This window comes from Dunckerocampus dactyliophorus, chromosome 16, assembly GCF_027744805.1.
Source record: "Dunckerocampus dactyliophorus isolate RoL2022-P2 chromosome 16, RoL_Ddac_1.1, whole genome shotgun sequence".
NCBI classification, from domain to species: Eukaryota; Metazoa; Chordata; class Actinopteri; order Syngnathiformes; family Syngnathidae; genus Dunckerocampus; species Dunckerocampus dactyliophorus.
In genome coordinates, this window is record NC_072834.1 from 13,241,676 (window position 1) to 13,257,026 (window position 15,351).

Consider the following 15,351-nt stretch of genomic DNA (forward strand, 5'->3'; position numbering starts at 1 on the left):
ACTACATTGAACTCACGGCATGTACCTATTAGACACGACTGTACGATTATAGAATTTAATATATGACATCGTACGAAGCACCCAGTTTCCGTAGTGTAGTGGTTATCACGTTCGCCTAACACGCGAAAGGTCCCCGGTTCGAAACCGGGCGGAAACACTTTTTTCCTCCGCCCGTTTTCTTGAAAGGAGTACAATTTAAATGATCAGAGTTAAAGTAATAAACGTAGGCACTAAATTCTAACTTACCATATTGATCCAAATATATGACTATTTACCTCCTACATAATATGACTATTTAGCTCGTATATAACAGTCTGAAAAATGAAAAATGAGGATGCAGAAGACAGGGTTAGATGGAGGCAATTGATTCGCTGTGGCGACCCCTGAAGGGAAATGCCGAAAGGAAAAGAGGATAACAGTCTGAAAAAGATAGGTTGTCTTATATTCGGGCTGGAGAACTTTATACATGCAAACCAATAGTCAGACCGTACCCGTCCACGGAAGAATGGAGCATTCTGCCACACACACACAGAGAGAAGAGAGAGAGAGAGAGAGAGAGAGAGAGAGAGAGAGAGAGAGAGAGAGAGAGAGAGAACACTTCCAAAGCACAAGCATATTTTTCATTTCTTTGCGCGGGTGGCTGTAATTTTAACTGTAGCGCTCACGACTATGTGCTTTGCGCTAAAACGGTGCTCTTTAGAAAGTATATTTTGGAAGCTTTTTGTGAAATGTGAGCTAGCAAAACTAGCAGAATATAAAAACTAAGGCATTTTAGTTTGGAACATTTGAGTTTTGTCACATAAGTAACGACTCACGACAGCTGCCCAATCAGGTCCTTAGTTTATACATGTTTTTTTAAGCAGCTTTAGTCCCATGAAAATCTTTTTTTTTTTATTCCCTGAGTACCAAACACAGCCTTTGCAAACCACAGAGAAGGGGGTTTGATGCTGATTTTAAGATAATAATGATTAATGAAGCAGAGTCATCAGCTGAGTAATATAATTAATAAAATATGAATTAGGCATGATTTAACAGATATTGAAAACATTTAAACAAAGACGTCTTTGTCTTGAAAAAGTAGCATCATCTTGTATGCAGGTCAATAATGTAATGTAGATATTCAGTTCAATTGAGGATGTGAAAGGCGCCCTATCCTGCTCACTTCTGAGGGTTTTAAATTACATTGAATCCCAGTGGAGCGCTATAGTACGTTTCTTTTAATACTCCATAAATCGCAAGTTGTGTACAGGATAAATCTGCATTCTTCCCCTCTTGGCCGACGTACTCGGATTCCGCAGCCTCCTTCCTGACCATGCCTACTTTGTTACAATTAGTCAGGGGTTGAGGGTCGGCTCTAGCACCCCACCTCCAACCCCTCAGAGTTGCACAGAGACACGCTCCCCCCTCAAGCGGTTACGTGCTGATGCTTATCAGGAAACAGTCAAAAAATGTATAGTGGCTATAATTGGATGAATATTGGATAGTTGCCATACAAAGCACTGTGAAAAATTCTAAATGTGTCGGTGAAATCTCATCACAAAATCTACGGTTGGTATAAAAATTCAGCCAGGGATACGTCCAAACCACACTAATGTCATGATATGGCACTTCCACAAGACTACAACATTTTAAACATATCCACGAGTCTGAAAAGTTAAGAAATGTAGCATAGGGTCCCTTTGAGAATGAAATGACATGAAATGAAATTCTTTAGGTTGAATTTGATATTTAATGCCGTATTTTGACACAATCACCTAAACAACAATCAGTCCTTGTCAAGGCAAGGCAAGTTTATTTAAAGAGCACAATTCGTACACAAAGCAATTCAAAGTGCTTTACAGAAGAAGTGTAAAATAATTTCATAAAACATCCTTACACAAAATTCAATGAAATCATTCCATTAAAAAAAAATGAAAATGAATTAAAATTGAGTGCAGATAAAATATTTTCAGTTGTCATATACACAGTCGAATAGAACTTTATGTCAGTGAATATCAGACACGACAAGCTGTTTCCATTCATTATGTTGGGGCTTCTATTTGTGCTCCTGATGCAGCTTGTCACTTGTCATGCCGGTGGTGGGAATTGCGGCATACATCATTTCGTTGGCGGCCAACAGTTGGGCCTCCCCGTTCTTGGTCTCGTCCGTCACCAGCTCAAGAAAGCGCTCGGCCACCTGGGAGACACTGAAAGCGACAGCAGCACTGAAAGCTTCTCGCGGCCCGGTACCGGTCCACCCAGGGGCCGATTCTGATAAATCTTTAATAACTTTTATTAATTACTATAACTCAACCACTACACAGTGGCAGCTGTTGAAATACGATGAAATTAGCAGCAACACGTCTCGAGCGAGTGACGCTGGGAACTGCGAGTGCAGGTTGTATTGCAAGGTTTATAGTATGCGTAAAGCACTTCATGTGCGGTTCCAATCCCGCCTCACGCACTGCCACTTCCACATAACATGTGTTATCATTCACAGTAGCGATGCCATAGTTCACAGTCTAGCTGCTATTTCCACAAGACGGCTTTTCTTTAAAGGAGAAATATCGTCACGTTTTAATGTTGTGATACCCCTATATTTGAACCCAGGGGTTTGAGGTAAGTGTGAGCCTTCCCTCAGGAGAATGCAATGCAGTTGATGCCTCTCCTACTCCCCGAAAACACATTTTCTGGAATTTGCTGTTCACCCTAGGACCTACAAATCAATTCACTTTGACTTTGACATACCTGAATTAGCAGGTATGATAAAGATACTGTACCTTTCTGGACTTTTATCAAGCTGCCGCAACTCCCTTGAAGTTTGAGGTGCACCTTACACTTTGAAAACCCCTGTGGGGTCTTTAATTGTTGTTTAAAAAAAAGCATGGGGGCTGAACTGTGAGAACGATTTGGTTGTTTTTCTTTCTGTTTTAGTCAATCGCTTCAGACCCTCACCTTAGCATGCCAACCCTGTCTGCTACTTCGAGGGTGGGCTTCTCCAGTTGGCAGTATTGACCCATTTTGGCATGAAGGCTGGTGATCATGTCGGTTTGGACCAAAGCTGGGCAAAGGGCATTGACACGCACACCATAGCCCAACCTGGTGGACACATCCTAATAGACACATAATAACAATTATTACAGTGATTACACTTCCACTCTGCAGGGATGTGGGAAATGTTTGGTGCTCACCGCCATGGCTCGAGTGAAGATGTTCACGCCGCTCTTGCTGGCGCTGTAGACCGGCATGCCCAGCAGAGGCTTGAAAGCTGCAGGGTGGACGATAAGAAGAGTAATACAGTAATCCCACGTTTACTGACGTTAATTAGTTCCAGACCCGACTGTTATAATTTCCGCAAAGTCGGTTTCCTTATCTATAAATCGAATATTTTTGTAGTTAGAGCACACAAATCTGTTCACAACTTTCTAAATATGGTTTTAACATTATTAGAACTCTCGAGACATGAATTAACACCCATATAGTCACCTTTACACTTGTATTACCCAATTTAGTAGAAATAATAAGAGTAAATAAGCCATTTAAGACATAAATAAGACTCGTATTCGTGTGTGTTACTGTAAACGTGTTCCCTAGGGGACCTAAGTAGCGGGAGGACAGGAAGTGACGTCAAGGTTCAGAGTTCAGTTGTAGCTTGTCGTGGGGTTACGGCCACAACAGTAGCCCATGTTTATATTAGGTATATTTATTAGGGATTATTGTGCCTTTTGTGAGACAATTCAGGTTCGCGACCAAGTCCTGCAAGGTACAATGTACCTTTATCCAGAGTTGCACTAACATACAATGGGGTTTATTCCTTAGCCCATGTGTCACCACTCTCCAAAGTTTAATGAAAGTTGGTAAACCTAGTTTTTTGGATAGTCCTGCAAAGTAGGTAACAACAATGGAAAGAATGAAATGCATGACGATACGACGACGCACAAGACAATTATACAACATTTGAAAGTCTAATGCATGAACTGTGATTGCGCCTTCTTCACCTGCCATGGATGAAATGTTGACGATAGCGCCTCCCTGACCACCGTTCAACTTGCTCATGTACTCCAGGGCCAGATAGGTTGCCCTGATGACGGCCACCTAGGGGAGGTAGGCTCTTTATTTGAAACCGACAGCAATCACTCAACTTGAGGAAGGTTGTGAAAAAGTAAACAAGGAAGCGTGACACAACATTCAACCTGTTGGGTCATTTCGACACGAGTCAGAAATGATCACCACCAGAGGATGCATCTTGTTCGTCATCTTTCTACAGCTTACAAAGTTGATGGCCACGGTTTTCTCAAAGTCCTTCTCGTTCAAGATGCCGGCGTTGTTGCAGAGGATGTCCATCCCTCCATAGGTTTTGACGGTTTTCTGAAAGGCAGCTTGAGGGCAGAAAATAGAAGAAATAGATCAAAAATCTTTCTTTTCGCACAGCCAAGGTGACATCTTGAGTATCTCATATCATTTTATTACATCTTCTCAACTTGAATCTACTTGAGAGTAGCCAGTGTACAGCTTGCATAGCAGTATAGTTTTACCATGCACTGAAGATTAGTCAGCATACAGAATGTCTAAATAGTTGGCAACACAAGTGAGCACACCACACAGTGAACATGTCCAAAATGTGTCCTTGGTGTGAATATTTAGTGTGAGCACCATTGTTTTCTAGCACTGCCTTAATCCTCTTGGATTAAAGGCGTGGAATCTTGGGCGTGGAATTGAGCAGAGCTGCACAGGTTGTTACTGGAATCTTCTTACACTCCTCTACAGTAACATCACTGGTGGATGTTAGGCATCTGACATCTTACACTCCTCCCCTTTCCTTCCGTCCACCTGCTCAGTTGGGTTGAGGTTTGCAGGAGACATACTTGGCCCGTCCACGATCTTCACCTTCAGCTTCCTCAGTAAGATACTTGTCACCTTGGAGGCGTGTTTTGGCTCTCTCCGTGATGGAAAGCAATTTCTACATCACAATGTCACAGTACATGTAGGAATTCATGCTTTCCCTCAATGAACTGCAGATCTCCTAAGGACGTGAGGCTACCACCACCATGCTTGAGTGCAGGCAAGACACAATTACTGTATCTTACTACTCACTTGTATTACCAGCTACTTAGACAATAGCTGTGTGTTGGTGGGAAATACTGTATATACAGTACTGCTATACAAGCTGTGCAATGACTACTCTAAAGTATATTCAAGTTTACTTTCTTTAGTACTGCCCTTTAACAATATATTATACCATGAAGATACTTGCTGACATACTGTATACAGTAAATACTGTATCTATTGTGAGGTTACGGTATTATCACTTTTGGGAGATGCAGCTAGAGACTAGAACAGGGGTGTTTTTCTATGGTGAAAAAATGGTGGGGCACCAACACGTGTGCCCCCTTTCTATTGCATTGTACTGCACTACTCGTAGCTGATGCTTTTCTGCTGACAAAAACAGGGTACTGTACTATTTTACACGGTATTTCAGGATACACCGCTAGAAACGAGCAAAATAAACACATGGGCGTCCGATTTTTACATAAAGTGATTGACTGAGAGGCAGAGATTATTTGCTATTCACCCCCTGGTGAGCCCAGCTCGCCGTAAGCATGCAGGGCCCGCGCACCCCCAGCAAGCACCCCTCCACTCAGCCAAGGCCACATACAAACCGCCACACATCACAGCTATTTGTCCTGTAAGTGTTAGTGGAGATTTTTCCAGCCTCTGTGCTTGTTGTCTATTTTCTTGAGTAACGGGGTGTAGTTCAAAGTGCTCTGACAGAGGAAATGCCCACATTTTATATTGCCTACGTGCAGGAGTGGAAAGGAGGCATAAATCGAGCGTCGCGTGTTCAACCCTGCTGTCATCCTTGGGATCAGTTTGCCCCCATTCAATGTTTGTGAGTCAAAAAATAGTAGTTGACTTTTAATTGTTTGTGTCATATTTCATGACTTCTCCTAATTTGATGGGTACAATTGATTAAGCATAAAATTATCATGATCAGCGAAACACATATTGCACACATTTTCCTCAGGGGTCAACTTGACCACAAGCTGTTTTAGCTGTGAAAAATCCATCTGTCTGTGTGTGACTTAACATCCCTGCAAGTGCAGAGTTGATGCTTTACAGTTGATCCATTACACGGGGCACTCAACCCCTTTAGTCCCTCCTAGGAGCGGTGAGCCCATCTGAGGGAGGACCGAATGGGTGCCAGCCCAGCCAACTGGCCTGGCTCCAGAGGGTGGCCCCGTTGATCTGCGTCCAGACGAGGAAAAACTTGGTCCAACTTTGCCATTCATCATTAGGATCTCTTCAACTACACTTCGTCCGGTCCCTCCCCTAGGTCCTGTTTGTCTTAGGTAGCCCTACCAGTGGCATAATCTCCCCTGACAACTTAGCACATGGAATCATTGGGACATACAAACTCCTCCACTGCGATAAGGTGGTAGTTCAAGGAGGAGCGGGTACACGAGGCCAGAATGCGTTTCCTCTGGAGGGCGGCTGGGCTGTCCCTTAGGGAGATAGGGAGGCCTCGGGGAGGACCCAGAACACTTTGAAGAGACCGTCTCTCAACTGGCTTCTCTTTTTAGGCTGCTACCCCCACGCCCCCATCTTGGATAAGCAGAAAAAGACACAGAGATGACTGTATATATGACTGTATACATGTGTATATGTTTGTAAGGAGTATTCAAACACTCATCTCGTGTAAAGTAGTGCAGACTAAATAAAATTAATGAAGGGATAAAAAAATAAGCGCTAAATAAGTAAATAAATATATTTCTGACAGGAAGCAGGGGAGGTCACCAACATCAATCAATATGGTTCATTCTGTGAGAGTCATGAATGTGCACGCTAAATTAGAAATGGATGAAAGTTTTTGAAGATACACAAACACTAAAACTGAAGGTTTGACCTGTTGGTGGCGCTGCAGCGAAGGCCATATCATCACCAAAGCCAATAGTGTTCATACTGCTGAGGTTATTAAATGTTGTCAGGAAATTTCACAAGATTTGGATGAAAACTTTTCAAGATAAATTAATTCTCATTTAAACATTTGGCCTGATGGTGGTGCTAGAGGACAGGTCAGGGTTTCATTATGAGAGGGTTATTTTATGTACAATACTCAACAAATACTCAAAGTGCCTGACACAAAAACTTGGTCAGCAATTTTCTGTAAATCATTTCCTCGAGGCAAATATCCTTGGGGTCAATTTGTGTTACAATATTTGAGGAGAATATTAGGGTTAATACAGCAAGAGCGCTGATTAATTTTCCCCCTCGGGGGTAAATAAAATACAAAGTCACACTCTCTGATGACTCACGTGGCAAAGTGCCTGAAGTGCATGGTTGCTGGTTTTGTTGCACAGGTTATAATCAGCCAAGCAGGTTTGCACAGGACAGAAGAACACCACCCACAAAGTGGACCAACAACCTTGTGGCGCTTCCTTCACTGCAAAAAGTCTGGAGTAACACTTACTTTAAAAAAGCACAGTAACTACACATCATTCTCAATTAATATCTACTTGCTTTTAAAGAATGATTTGAAAGCTCTTTTTAGCGTATTGCTTTACCTCATAAAACTTCACTGAAAAATGTGTAGTTATTTTTACTTAAGACGGTGCTTGCAAGTGATTTACATTTTTCAAGTAATCCCTACTTGCTTATTAAAAACATCCTGCAGAAACATTTTTACTTTCAACCGAGCAGTGCAGCTAATTCATGACCATGTCTAACCTGATGACGCCTCCTATACTTCTTCTAAGACTTCAAACTTTAGCTCATTCTTTAGCAGAAGCCAATCACGAGTTATAAGGGAGCTTGTCAAATCGCAGGAGGTCATTGGTCAATATAACAGTCGGAATCACGGTGTCATCTTACAAAGAACGCTAAAATCATCACACAGCAAATTAACACTCCAATAATAATACTAATAAATAATATAGTCTACAAGACAAGCACCAAATACGAGTTTAAAATAACAAACAGCTATTTAAATTTTTACCCACAATGCATTTCATCCCAGCAGTGCAGTCATTGGCCAACGGCAGCCATGAGTGCCCAGCAGCCATGCCTGGCGGGCCACTAGAGGGAGCTCGTTAGTGCCTCTGATGTCACCATATGAACTTTGCGTAGATGTTACATTCTAAAAAGGTGATCTACAGATCCTACTTAAGTAAATGTTCCTAAAGTATCATTATTCAAATGTACATCATAAAAACAATATACAACACTTACCTCCTAATACTAAGTAAAGAGGTTAATATAACAAAGATTTTTTTAAATAAATACATTAACTACGGTTTTCTCACATGGTTTACATGTATAACTAAAGTAACATTGACTGTGAGAAAAAATCATTTTTTTCCAGTGTTGTGTGTTTACCTTTCAGCTGCCCCTCAGACTGGACGTCACAGCTCAGGAACAGAGCTCTGTCTTGGCCGTCCTCCTTGTTGAGAACTTCCATGAGGTTCTTTCCTGCACTTTCGGCCACGTCCAGCAGAACCACCTGCAGCCAAAGTGCGTCATATACACAGCCTGTACAGTACAAGGATTCGGAGCATGGCATAGACAACTATCAAAGATATGACTGAAGTGTAGCCTTTCATTCATTTCACAAAAATATGATATTTATCCTTTAGGAATGACAGTAACCTCCATTTCCATTTACTTGGAGAATGAAACAGACTTAATCTCCTAGTCCACAGATAGACACCTTTAACATGCTGTAGTTGACAAGTATGACAAGACAGCGGAATCACTTCAGCCCATCTTTAAGGCTGCATTTACACTTCAACAAAACTGAAAAAAGACACTTGGTGTGAACTTTGGTGCAATTCCTCTAGCGTTACCAGTTCCCACCTGTCTTTTTGGGAAGCTATCAAAGGGTGCACAGATGCAAGAAAATTGATTGGGCAGCTTTTGTGATATATTACATGACCAAGCTCAGATATTCCAAACCAAAATGATATCTGTTGGGTTGATGTTAGGTTATTTGTATATTCTGCTCTATTTACCAGATTAAATTTCACAAAAAGCTTCCAAAATATACTTTTAACAAGCGCTGTTTTCACACACACACACACACACACACACACACACACACACACACACACACACACACACACACACACACACACACACACACACAGAAGGAGAGAGCAGAGCATTTTCTCTTACATATTTGTCATTTCTGTATAGTTTTTGTTGTCATTTTAACACAGATCTGTGTCCCTGGTCTGGGTAGCATTCACATTGGAGCTTGCGAGCTGAGAAATGGTCCGGCTTGTTTGGTGCACACGAGGGTTCGGATGACTGCGTTCAACGCTCGCCCAACCCAAGCAGCAGCAGAGCAAACGCACCAGAATTTGTTTTTGACCGAACCAAACATGGCAAGTGTGAGCGCAACCTAAATCTGATTTTTTTGGCTTACCTTTGCTCCGTTTTTAAAAAGAGCCTCGCTGATTGCTTTTCCAATCCCTGCCGCAGCTCCCGTCACCACGCAGACTTTACCGCTCAGTTGCATTGCTTTTTGGCTCAGGTAGAAAAAGAAAGTGTGTTGAAGTCTGACTGCAAGTGAGGAAAATGCACGGAGAGGCACTGCCCACAAGCAAGTCTATGCATGGTGGCAAAAGATTACACAATCGGGTACGCAAATGTTGTTTTTCACTAATATGCCTAAGAAGACTACTAAAACATTTCTGTGGGTCCTTTACGTGTTCGTTTCGCAAAAATGAAAGCAAATTAAACGCACAACAATTGAGCTAATATCGCTTTAAATTTCCAAACTGCTCTTGGTGTCTTTTTTCCATGTACCGTGTATCTTTATAGATTAAACCCTATTGGGTTTTCGTGTGATTTGTTTGGGAATTCGTATTCATTTATGTAGATATTGTGTTTATGTTTTGTATCTTGATTTCTTTATGTTGATTTTCGAGCCCCTGTCTACAAGCTACAGGCAGCTTTCAGGGAGTTCACCAAAGGTTACCGTTTCATGATCACGTCCAATGGTGAAATGTATCTGTATTTTTAATTTTGTGAAATAAATTTGCCTGTGGATGATTATAACCGTGCCGAATCTAGGCAGACTGAGCACGGTTGTGGAATCGGCTCAAACTTTGCAAGAATGCGAACTGGTGTAGCAGACGACGTCAAAAAATGCCATTTATCCAACGGAGTTTGGTTCTAATGCGCCCCTGACTGTCTGTTTGTTCCGTACGTGTCCACTAGAGGGAGCTCGAGCGCTGCAAAAGACCCTGTATGTGACGTCGTATATGTACGGTACTGCTCCAGTTTGCACATTTACTTGTTTCAATCAGTAGTTTGTGTTTAATGTTTATGCATTTGTGTGTTTATTTAAACGCTCTTGGGAGGAATCTTTGGCAGCTGCAGTACTATCAGCTGCTCTCTCTGTGCTGACAAGCGCCACAAAGTGTTTGGTGGAGTTCTTATCAATGCTGAATAGCAGAGTTCCCTCAAGCTACTTTATAGCCAAAGCTTCTTGGCATAGTCACTCTTAAAGAGCTCCTGATGAGCATACTTGGCGTGACCGTACACGCTGCTGGAGTATGTTGACGTCGTGGGAGCGTTGCCAACACGTAGCACAGCACGTAGCACAGCTGAGAGGTCAGGGGTCACCTTTGCAAACAATATCTTGCATAAACTAACAAAAACACAACATGGGGATCTCCAGCAGGACATGTCTCACTTCTTCATATTAAATATTTTCGGGTACATAGTGCCAGACTAAGACAATTATCTCAAAGCGCTTTTCCTACGAGCAGATGCAGCGTCAGTTTTGCAATGGCCCAAAAACCTTTCTGAAGTAAGTCCCGACCTGCTTTTATTGCAGGCTAGCCTAGCAATAGCAGGAAGCTGTATCTCTTGGAATGTAATGGAGCAGCTTTGTCATTATTTCACTATATGTCATTATTTGACTTACTATTTATTGTTTTACTACTGTGTGTCGCAAACAAACAAAAAGGTCATTAAAACAAAGCAAGTGGTGGCCTGAGACTTTTGCACAGCGCTGTATACTTTTACTGTTTACTTTTCTTAAGCCCTGGGTCATGTATGCCAAAAATGGCATCCACAATAATTGAATTGTCTTGTTCTTTTTCTTAAAATTGGTTTTGCTGAGCTGACGTTCGCCGGGTTAAGTAGATGTATAGCATGTGTATATTGACAGTGATTATCGATTTACTATTACTTACTATTACGCTCCAGCTCAGGCTAAGCTAATGTTTGCATGTTTTTAGGCCTGTCACAATAATCAATGAATCAATTAACCGCATGATAAATAAAAACAAACTCGATCATTTTGCCCGCATCGATATATTGACATGTGCATGCATGTTTGATTTCCTCCTCTCTCTCTCCCGCTCAGTCGTGGCGGAATGCCATCACAGACATTAAACGCGTTGATACGGCGGCCTGAAACGCCGGCAAAAGTTGGTGGAAAAACTCCTCTCACGTGAATGGAAGGTAGCTGGGTGAGCTTAGTTTAGCAGAACAAGCTAGCGTGGCTGTGTGTGCTTGTTAATGTAAGCTTGTTAATGCTTGTTAATGTAAGCGAGCGATTTACGATGTCCACACATGTTGTTCAGTTCAATGAAATAAGCCGAGAGGCGCGTTTATTCTTGCTTCCAGCTCATCTTAACCATAATCAAACATTCTCAACACACACAATACACTTCCGGCCTTCAAAATAAGAGCGTCCTCTCTAATCGCGCGAACAAAATAAGGATGTCATAAAAAATATTCCACATTACAATTGGAATTGCATATACAATACAATTGCAATATTCAGACAATAACGAAAGATTCAAAATCAGAAATATGGTGATTGATTGTGATTTTTATTTAAATGCATTTTTTGCTAAAGGAGAGTCAATTTTATTTTCATTGTTTTTTTTTTGTCTTTTTTGTTTGTTGAATTTATAATTCAATTTATTTAACAGCTCAGGACATTCCAATTACAATGTTAAATACTCTTGAGAAATTAAAAGTTTATTGCTTTTGATGCGGTGCACTCGCCTTATATTATCATTATATTCATGAAAAAATTGCCTCAAAATAACGTTGACAATAATATCATTTAGCAGCAATAATTTAGAGGATAATTATCGTCCAGCAAAATTTGTTATTGCGACAGGCCTACGTGTGTGTTCTGAAATGATGCAACAAATGTGGTGCGCTTGGTTGACCAGATACGTGAAAGAGTACCTTGTAGTACGAGTGGAAAAGCATCAGCAGCGAGTAAAGCCACGGTGGTGGAAAAGGGGCATCATAAGGCATCCATGGACACGTCCACCTGTTACAATCGTACTGGGACTGCCCTTCATGAACCAGGAAGTAGCTTGCTAACTAATAAATAAATGGACAAACAAACACAAATACAACAACGGGTCAACTTTAGCAACACACAAAAAAACTGAAGGACCTGGGGGCCACTTTGATGATATTCTTCAACATTTTGATTATTAACTGCTTTAAAACCAATCAAATGCAGGTCAAGATATGCAAAGCTGTTAAATATATACTGCTCAAAAAAATTAGAGGAAGACTTCAAAAACACATCAGGGCATCAATGAGCTCCTGGGCAGTCTGAGGAGCTACCTGGCGGCGCCGGATGGACCTAAACATAATGTCCCAGAGGTGTTCTATTGGGTTTAGGTCAGGTGAACGTGGGGGCCAGTCAATGGTATCAATTCTTTCATCCTCCAGGAACTACCTGCATACACTAGCCACATGAGGTCAGGCATTGTCGTGGACCAGGAGGAAACCAGGTCCCACTGCACCAGCGTAGGTTCTGACAATGGGTCCAAGGATTTCATCCCGATACCTAATAGCAGTCAGGGTGCCATTATCTAACCTGTAGAGGTCTGTGCGTCCTTCCAGGGATATGCCTCCCCAGACCATCACTGACCCACCACCAAACCAGTCATGCTGAATGATGTTGCAGGCAGCATAACGTTCTCCACGGCATCTCCAGACCCTTTCACGTCTGTCGCATGTGCTCAGGTTGAACTTGCTCTCATCAGTGAAGAGCACAGGGCACCAGTGGTGTAGTTGCCAATTCTGGTGGTCTATGGCAAATGCCAATCGAGCTCTACGGTGCTGGGCAGTGAGCACAGGGCCCACTACAGGACGTCGGGCCCTCAGGCCACCCTCATGGAGCCTGTTTCTGATTGTTTGGTCAGAAACATTCACACCAGTGGCCTGCTGGAGGTGATTTTGTTGGGCTCTGGCAGTGCTCATCCTGTTCCTCCTTGCACAAAGGAGCCGATACCGATCCTGCTGAGGGTTGAAGGACCTTCTACGGCCCTGTCCAGCTCTCCTAGAGTAACTACCTGTCTCCTGGAATCTCCTCCATGCGTCCAGGTACCGCAGCGATGTCCTGGTCCAGATCTGGGAGGATGTCCCCCAGGACACCATCCGTCTCATTAGGAGCATGCCCCGACGTTGTCAGGCATGCGTACAAGCACGTGGGGGCCACACAAACTATTGAGAATCATTTTGAGTTGCTACAATGACATTTTGGCAAAATGGACCAGTGTGCTGCATCATTTTTTCACTTTCATTTTTGGGGTGTCTTTGATTTCCCCCCTCTATAGGGTGATCATTTTCATTTCTATCAAATGATGTGGCATCATTTTGTTAATAATACATCACCCAATTATTATCAGGAAAGATATTCAAGATCATTTTCCCCCCAGTTTAGATCTGATGTGTTTTCTAAGTGTTCCTCAAATTTTTTTTAGCTTTTTACTTTTTGAATTACAATTCATTACAAGTATTTCTGAAATAATTATTAACAAATAATTCCTAGTGTTATTTTTTTGGATAGTTTTAAAATATGTGTAGTGTTTATTCAAATTAATGAATGATTCTTGATTATTATTATTCTAAATACACACTACATATAATAAAAAAATGAAATATTGAAAGTTGCATGATTCGCAATTTAAATTAAATTAATTAACGTTTTTTTCTTGCAACCATTTACTTGTTTTAATATAAATTTTCAATTATGTAACGTTTCATTTTATTTTTGGAAAAATATGCTGTAGGCCATTAAAAAAAATTAGCTGCGTGCCACAAATGGTCCTCGGGCCGCACTTTAGACACCACTGCCATAATACAGTAGGAGTGGAACTCCAGAGCCTTGTTAACCAACATCCATGCTTATGAACAGAGTCTGGGGTCCACATGTAACCTTCACCCCCCACTCCCAACGTCCGTCCTGCTTACTGGGCAAATCTGCCATTTAGTGGCTTTCAGCTGTGACTTGCTGACCAGCTGCTGACTTGTTGTGTTTTCACCCCGGCCATCCCATTTTGGGTTTGACTGGCGATTACGTTGCTAAAGAGGCGGACAATGCCAGAGAGCTTTACGTGTTACCAATGTGGTCGGCCACAAAGAATAGCACGCCGCCATTAATTGAAACATCGGCCTGTTTTACAGTGAGAGGGGAAGCTTGGTGCAGAGAAGCAACAAAGCGGCATGTAACAGAAGTGTCTGCGAGTATAATGCGATTATTTAACACAAATCATCTTTTTATTATCCCTTTACTCAACAATGCAGACATTAATCAACAGTAATCAATGAATCATCATGAATAACTGTGTACCCTTTGTGTTCAAGCGGACAATTACAGCAAGGACATACTGTACTGTGTGTAATTTGAAGTCTAAGAGTGTTAAAAAATGTTGCCATTATGCGACTTCCATTTGTTGTAGCCGTCCTGGCTGAGGAGCGTGGGGATACGGGAGGGTCGCAGGTTTGTTTTCCCCCACTTGGAAGTCTGGACTGGTTGCTGGAGTCCCAATTTGGGCTTGAGCCATGGAATGTATTGTTTCTTTTCAGTTATGTTCTCATGTTCTGAGTCCTCTTTTGATGTGAGCGTCCATTCAAATGATGTAAATAGCAACACAACTGGCCTGCCCAGTATACAACATGTTTATAAAAAGCTATGCGTATGGATAATTATTTTAAGTTTGACTTGAATAATATTGTGGCCTGTATCATCTTCTGGAAATACAATAGTATACTTCTTACATGGAAATTGTAGTCTAGCCCATTTTATACCTGGCTCATTTTATACTTGTAAACTGACATAGCCTAATGTATACCCTGGGTATAAAACAGCCTACACCATAATAACGCAAGGTATCTGGGCTGGGCGGTATACTCTGGACTGAGTGGAATACTCTGGGCTGGGTGGTATACGCCGGATAGTGTGGAATACTCTGGGCTGAGTGGTATAGTCTGGACTGTTAGACCCAATGGCGCTGCTTGCCACATGGCAAGGCTGGTGACTGTTTGGGGCCCTTGACGGCTGACAAACATTGAACTTCTAGAGCAGTGGCGCTATGCAAAGGG

At 41.9% G+C, this 15,351-nt stretch overlaps 1 protein-coding gene and 1 non-coding gene across 2 annotated transcripts; one reads left to right on the top strand and one right to left on the bottom strand.

Annotated features, from left to right (window-relative positions):
• Positions 1-84: 84 nt before the first annotated feature.
• On the top strand, positions 85-157 carry trnav-aac (transfer RNA valine (anticodon AAC)). The gene has a single exon. It is a non-coding gene; the product is annotated as a tRNA-Val (tRNA).
• A 1,611-nt stretch (positions 158-1,768) lies between these two features.
• LOC129169573 (15-hydroxyprostaglandin dehydrogenase [NAD(+)]-like) lies at positions 1,769-9,567 on the bottom strand. Its single transcript, XM_054756113.1, has 7 exons — positions 9,401-9,567; positions 8,353-8,476; positions 4,252-4,358; positions 3,978-4,074; positions 3,171-3,247; positions 2,935-3,092; positions 1,769-2,186 (listed from the first exon to the last, which is right to left on the bottom strand). The coding sequence occupies exons 1-7, from the start codon at positions 9,491-9,493 to the stop codon at positions 2,036-2,038; spliced, it is 807 nt and encodes a 268-aa protein (XP_054612088.1). The 5' UTR covers positions 9,494-9,567; the 3' UTR covers positions 1,769-2,035.
• Positions 9,568-15,351: the final 5,784 nt, after the last annotated feature.

What these genes read in the sequence shown, in the direction of transcription:
- LOC129169573 (XM_054756113.1), bottom strand. Translation starts at nt 9,493, where the DNA reads ATGCAACTGAGCGGTAAAGTCTGCGTGGTGACGGGAGCTGCGGCAGGG. An exon ending in GTCTGAGGGGCAGCTGAAAG is followed by an intron (nt 4,359 to 8,352) that starts GTAAACACACAA and finishes TCTGCCCTCAAG; the next exon opens with CTGCCTTTCAGAAAACCGTC. An exon ending in AAACCGTGGCCATCAACTTT is followed by an intron (nt 4,075 to 4,251) that starts GTAAGCTGTAGA and finishes TACCTCCCCTAG; the next exon opens with GTGGCCGTCATCAGGGCAAC.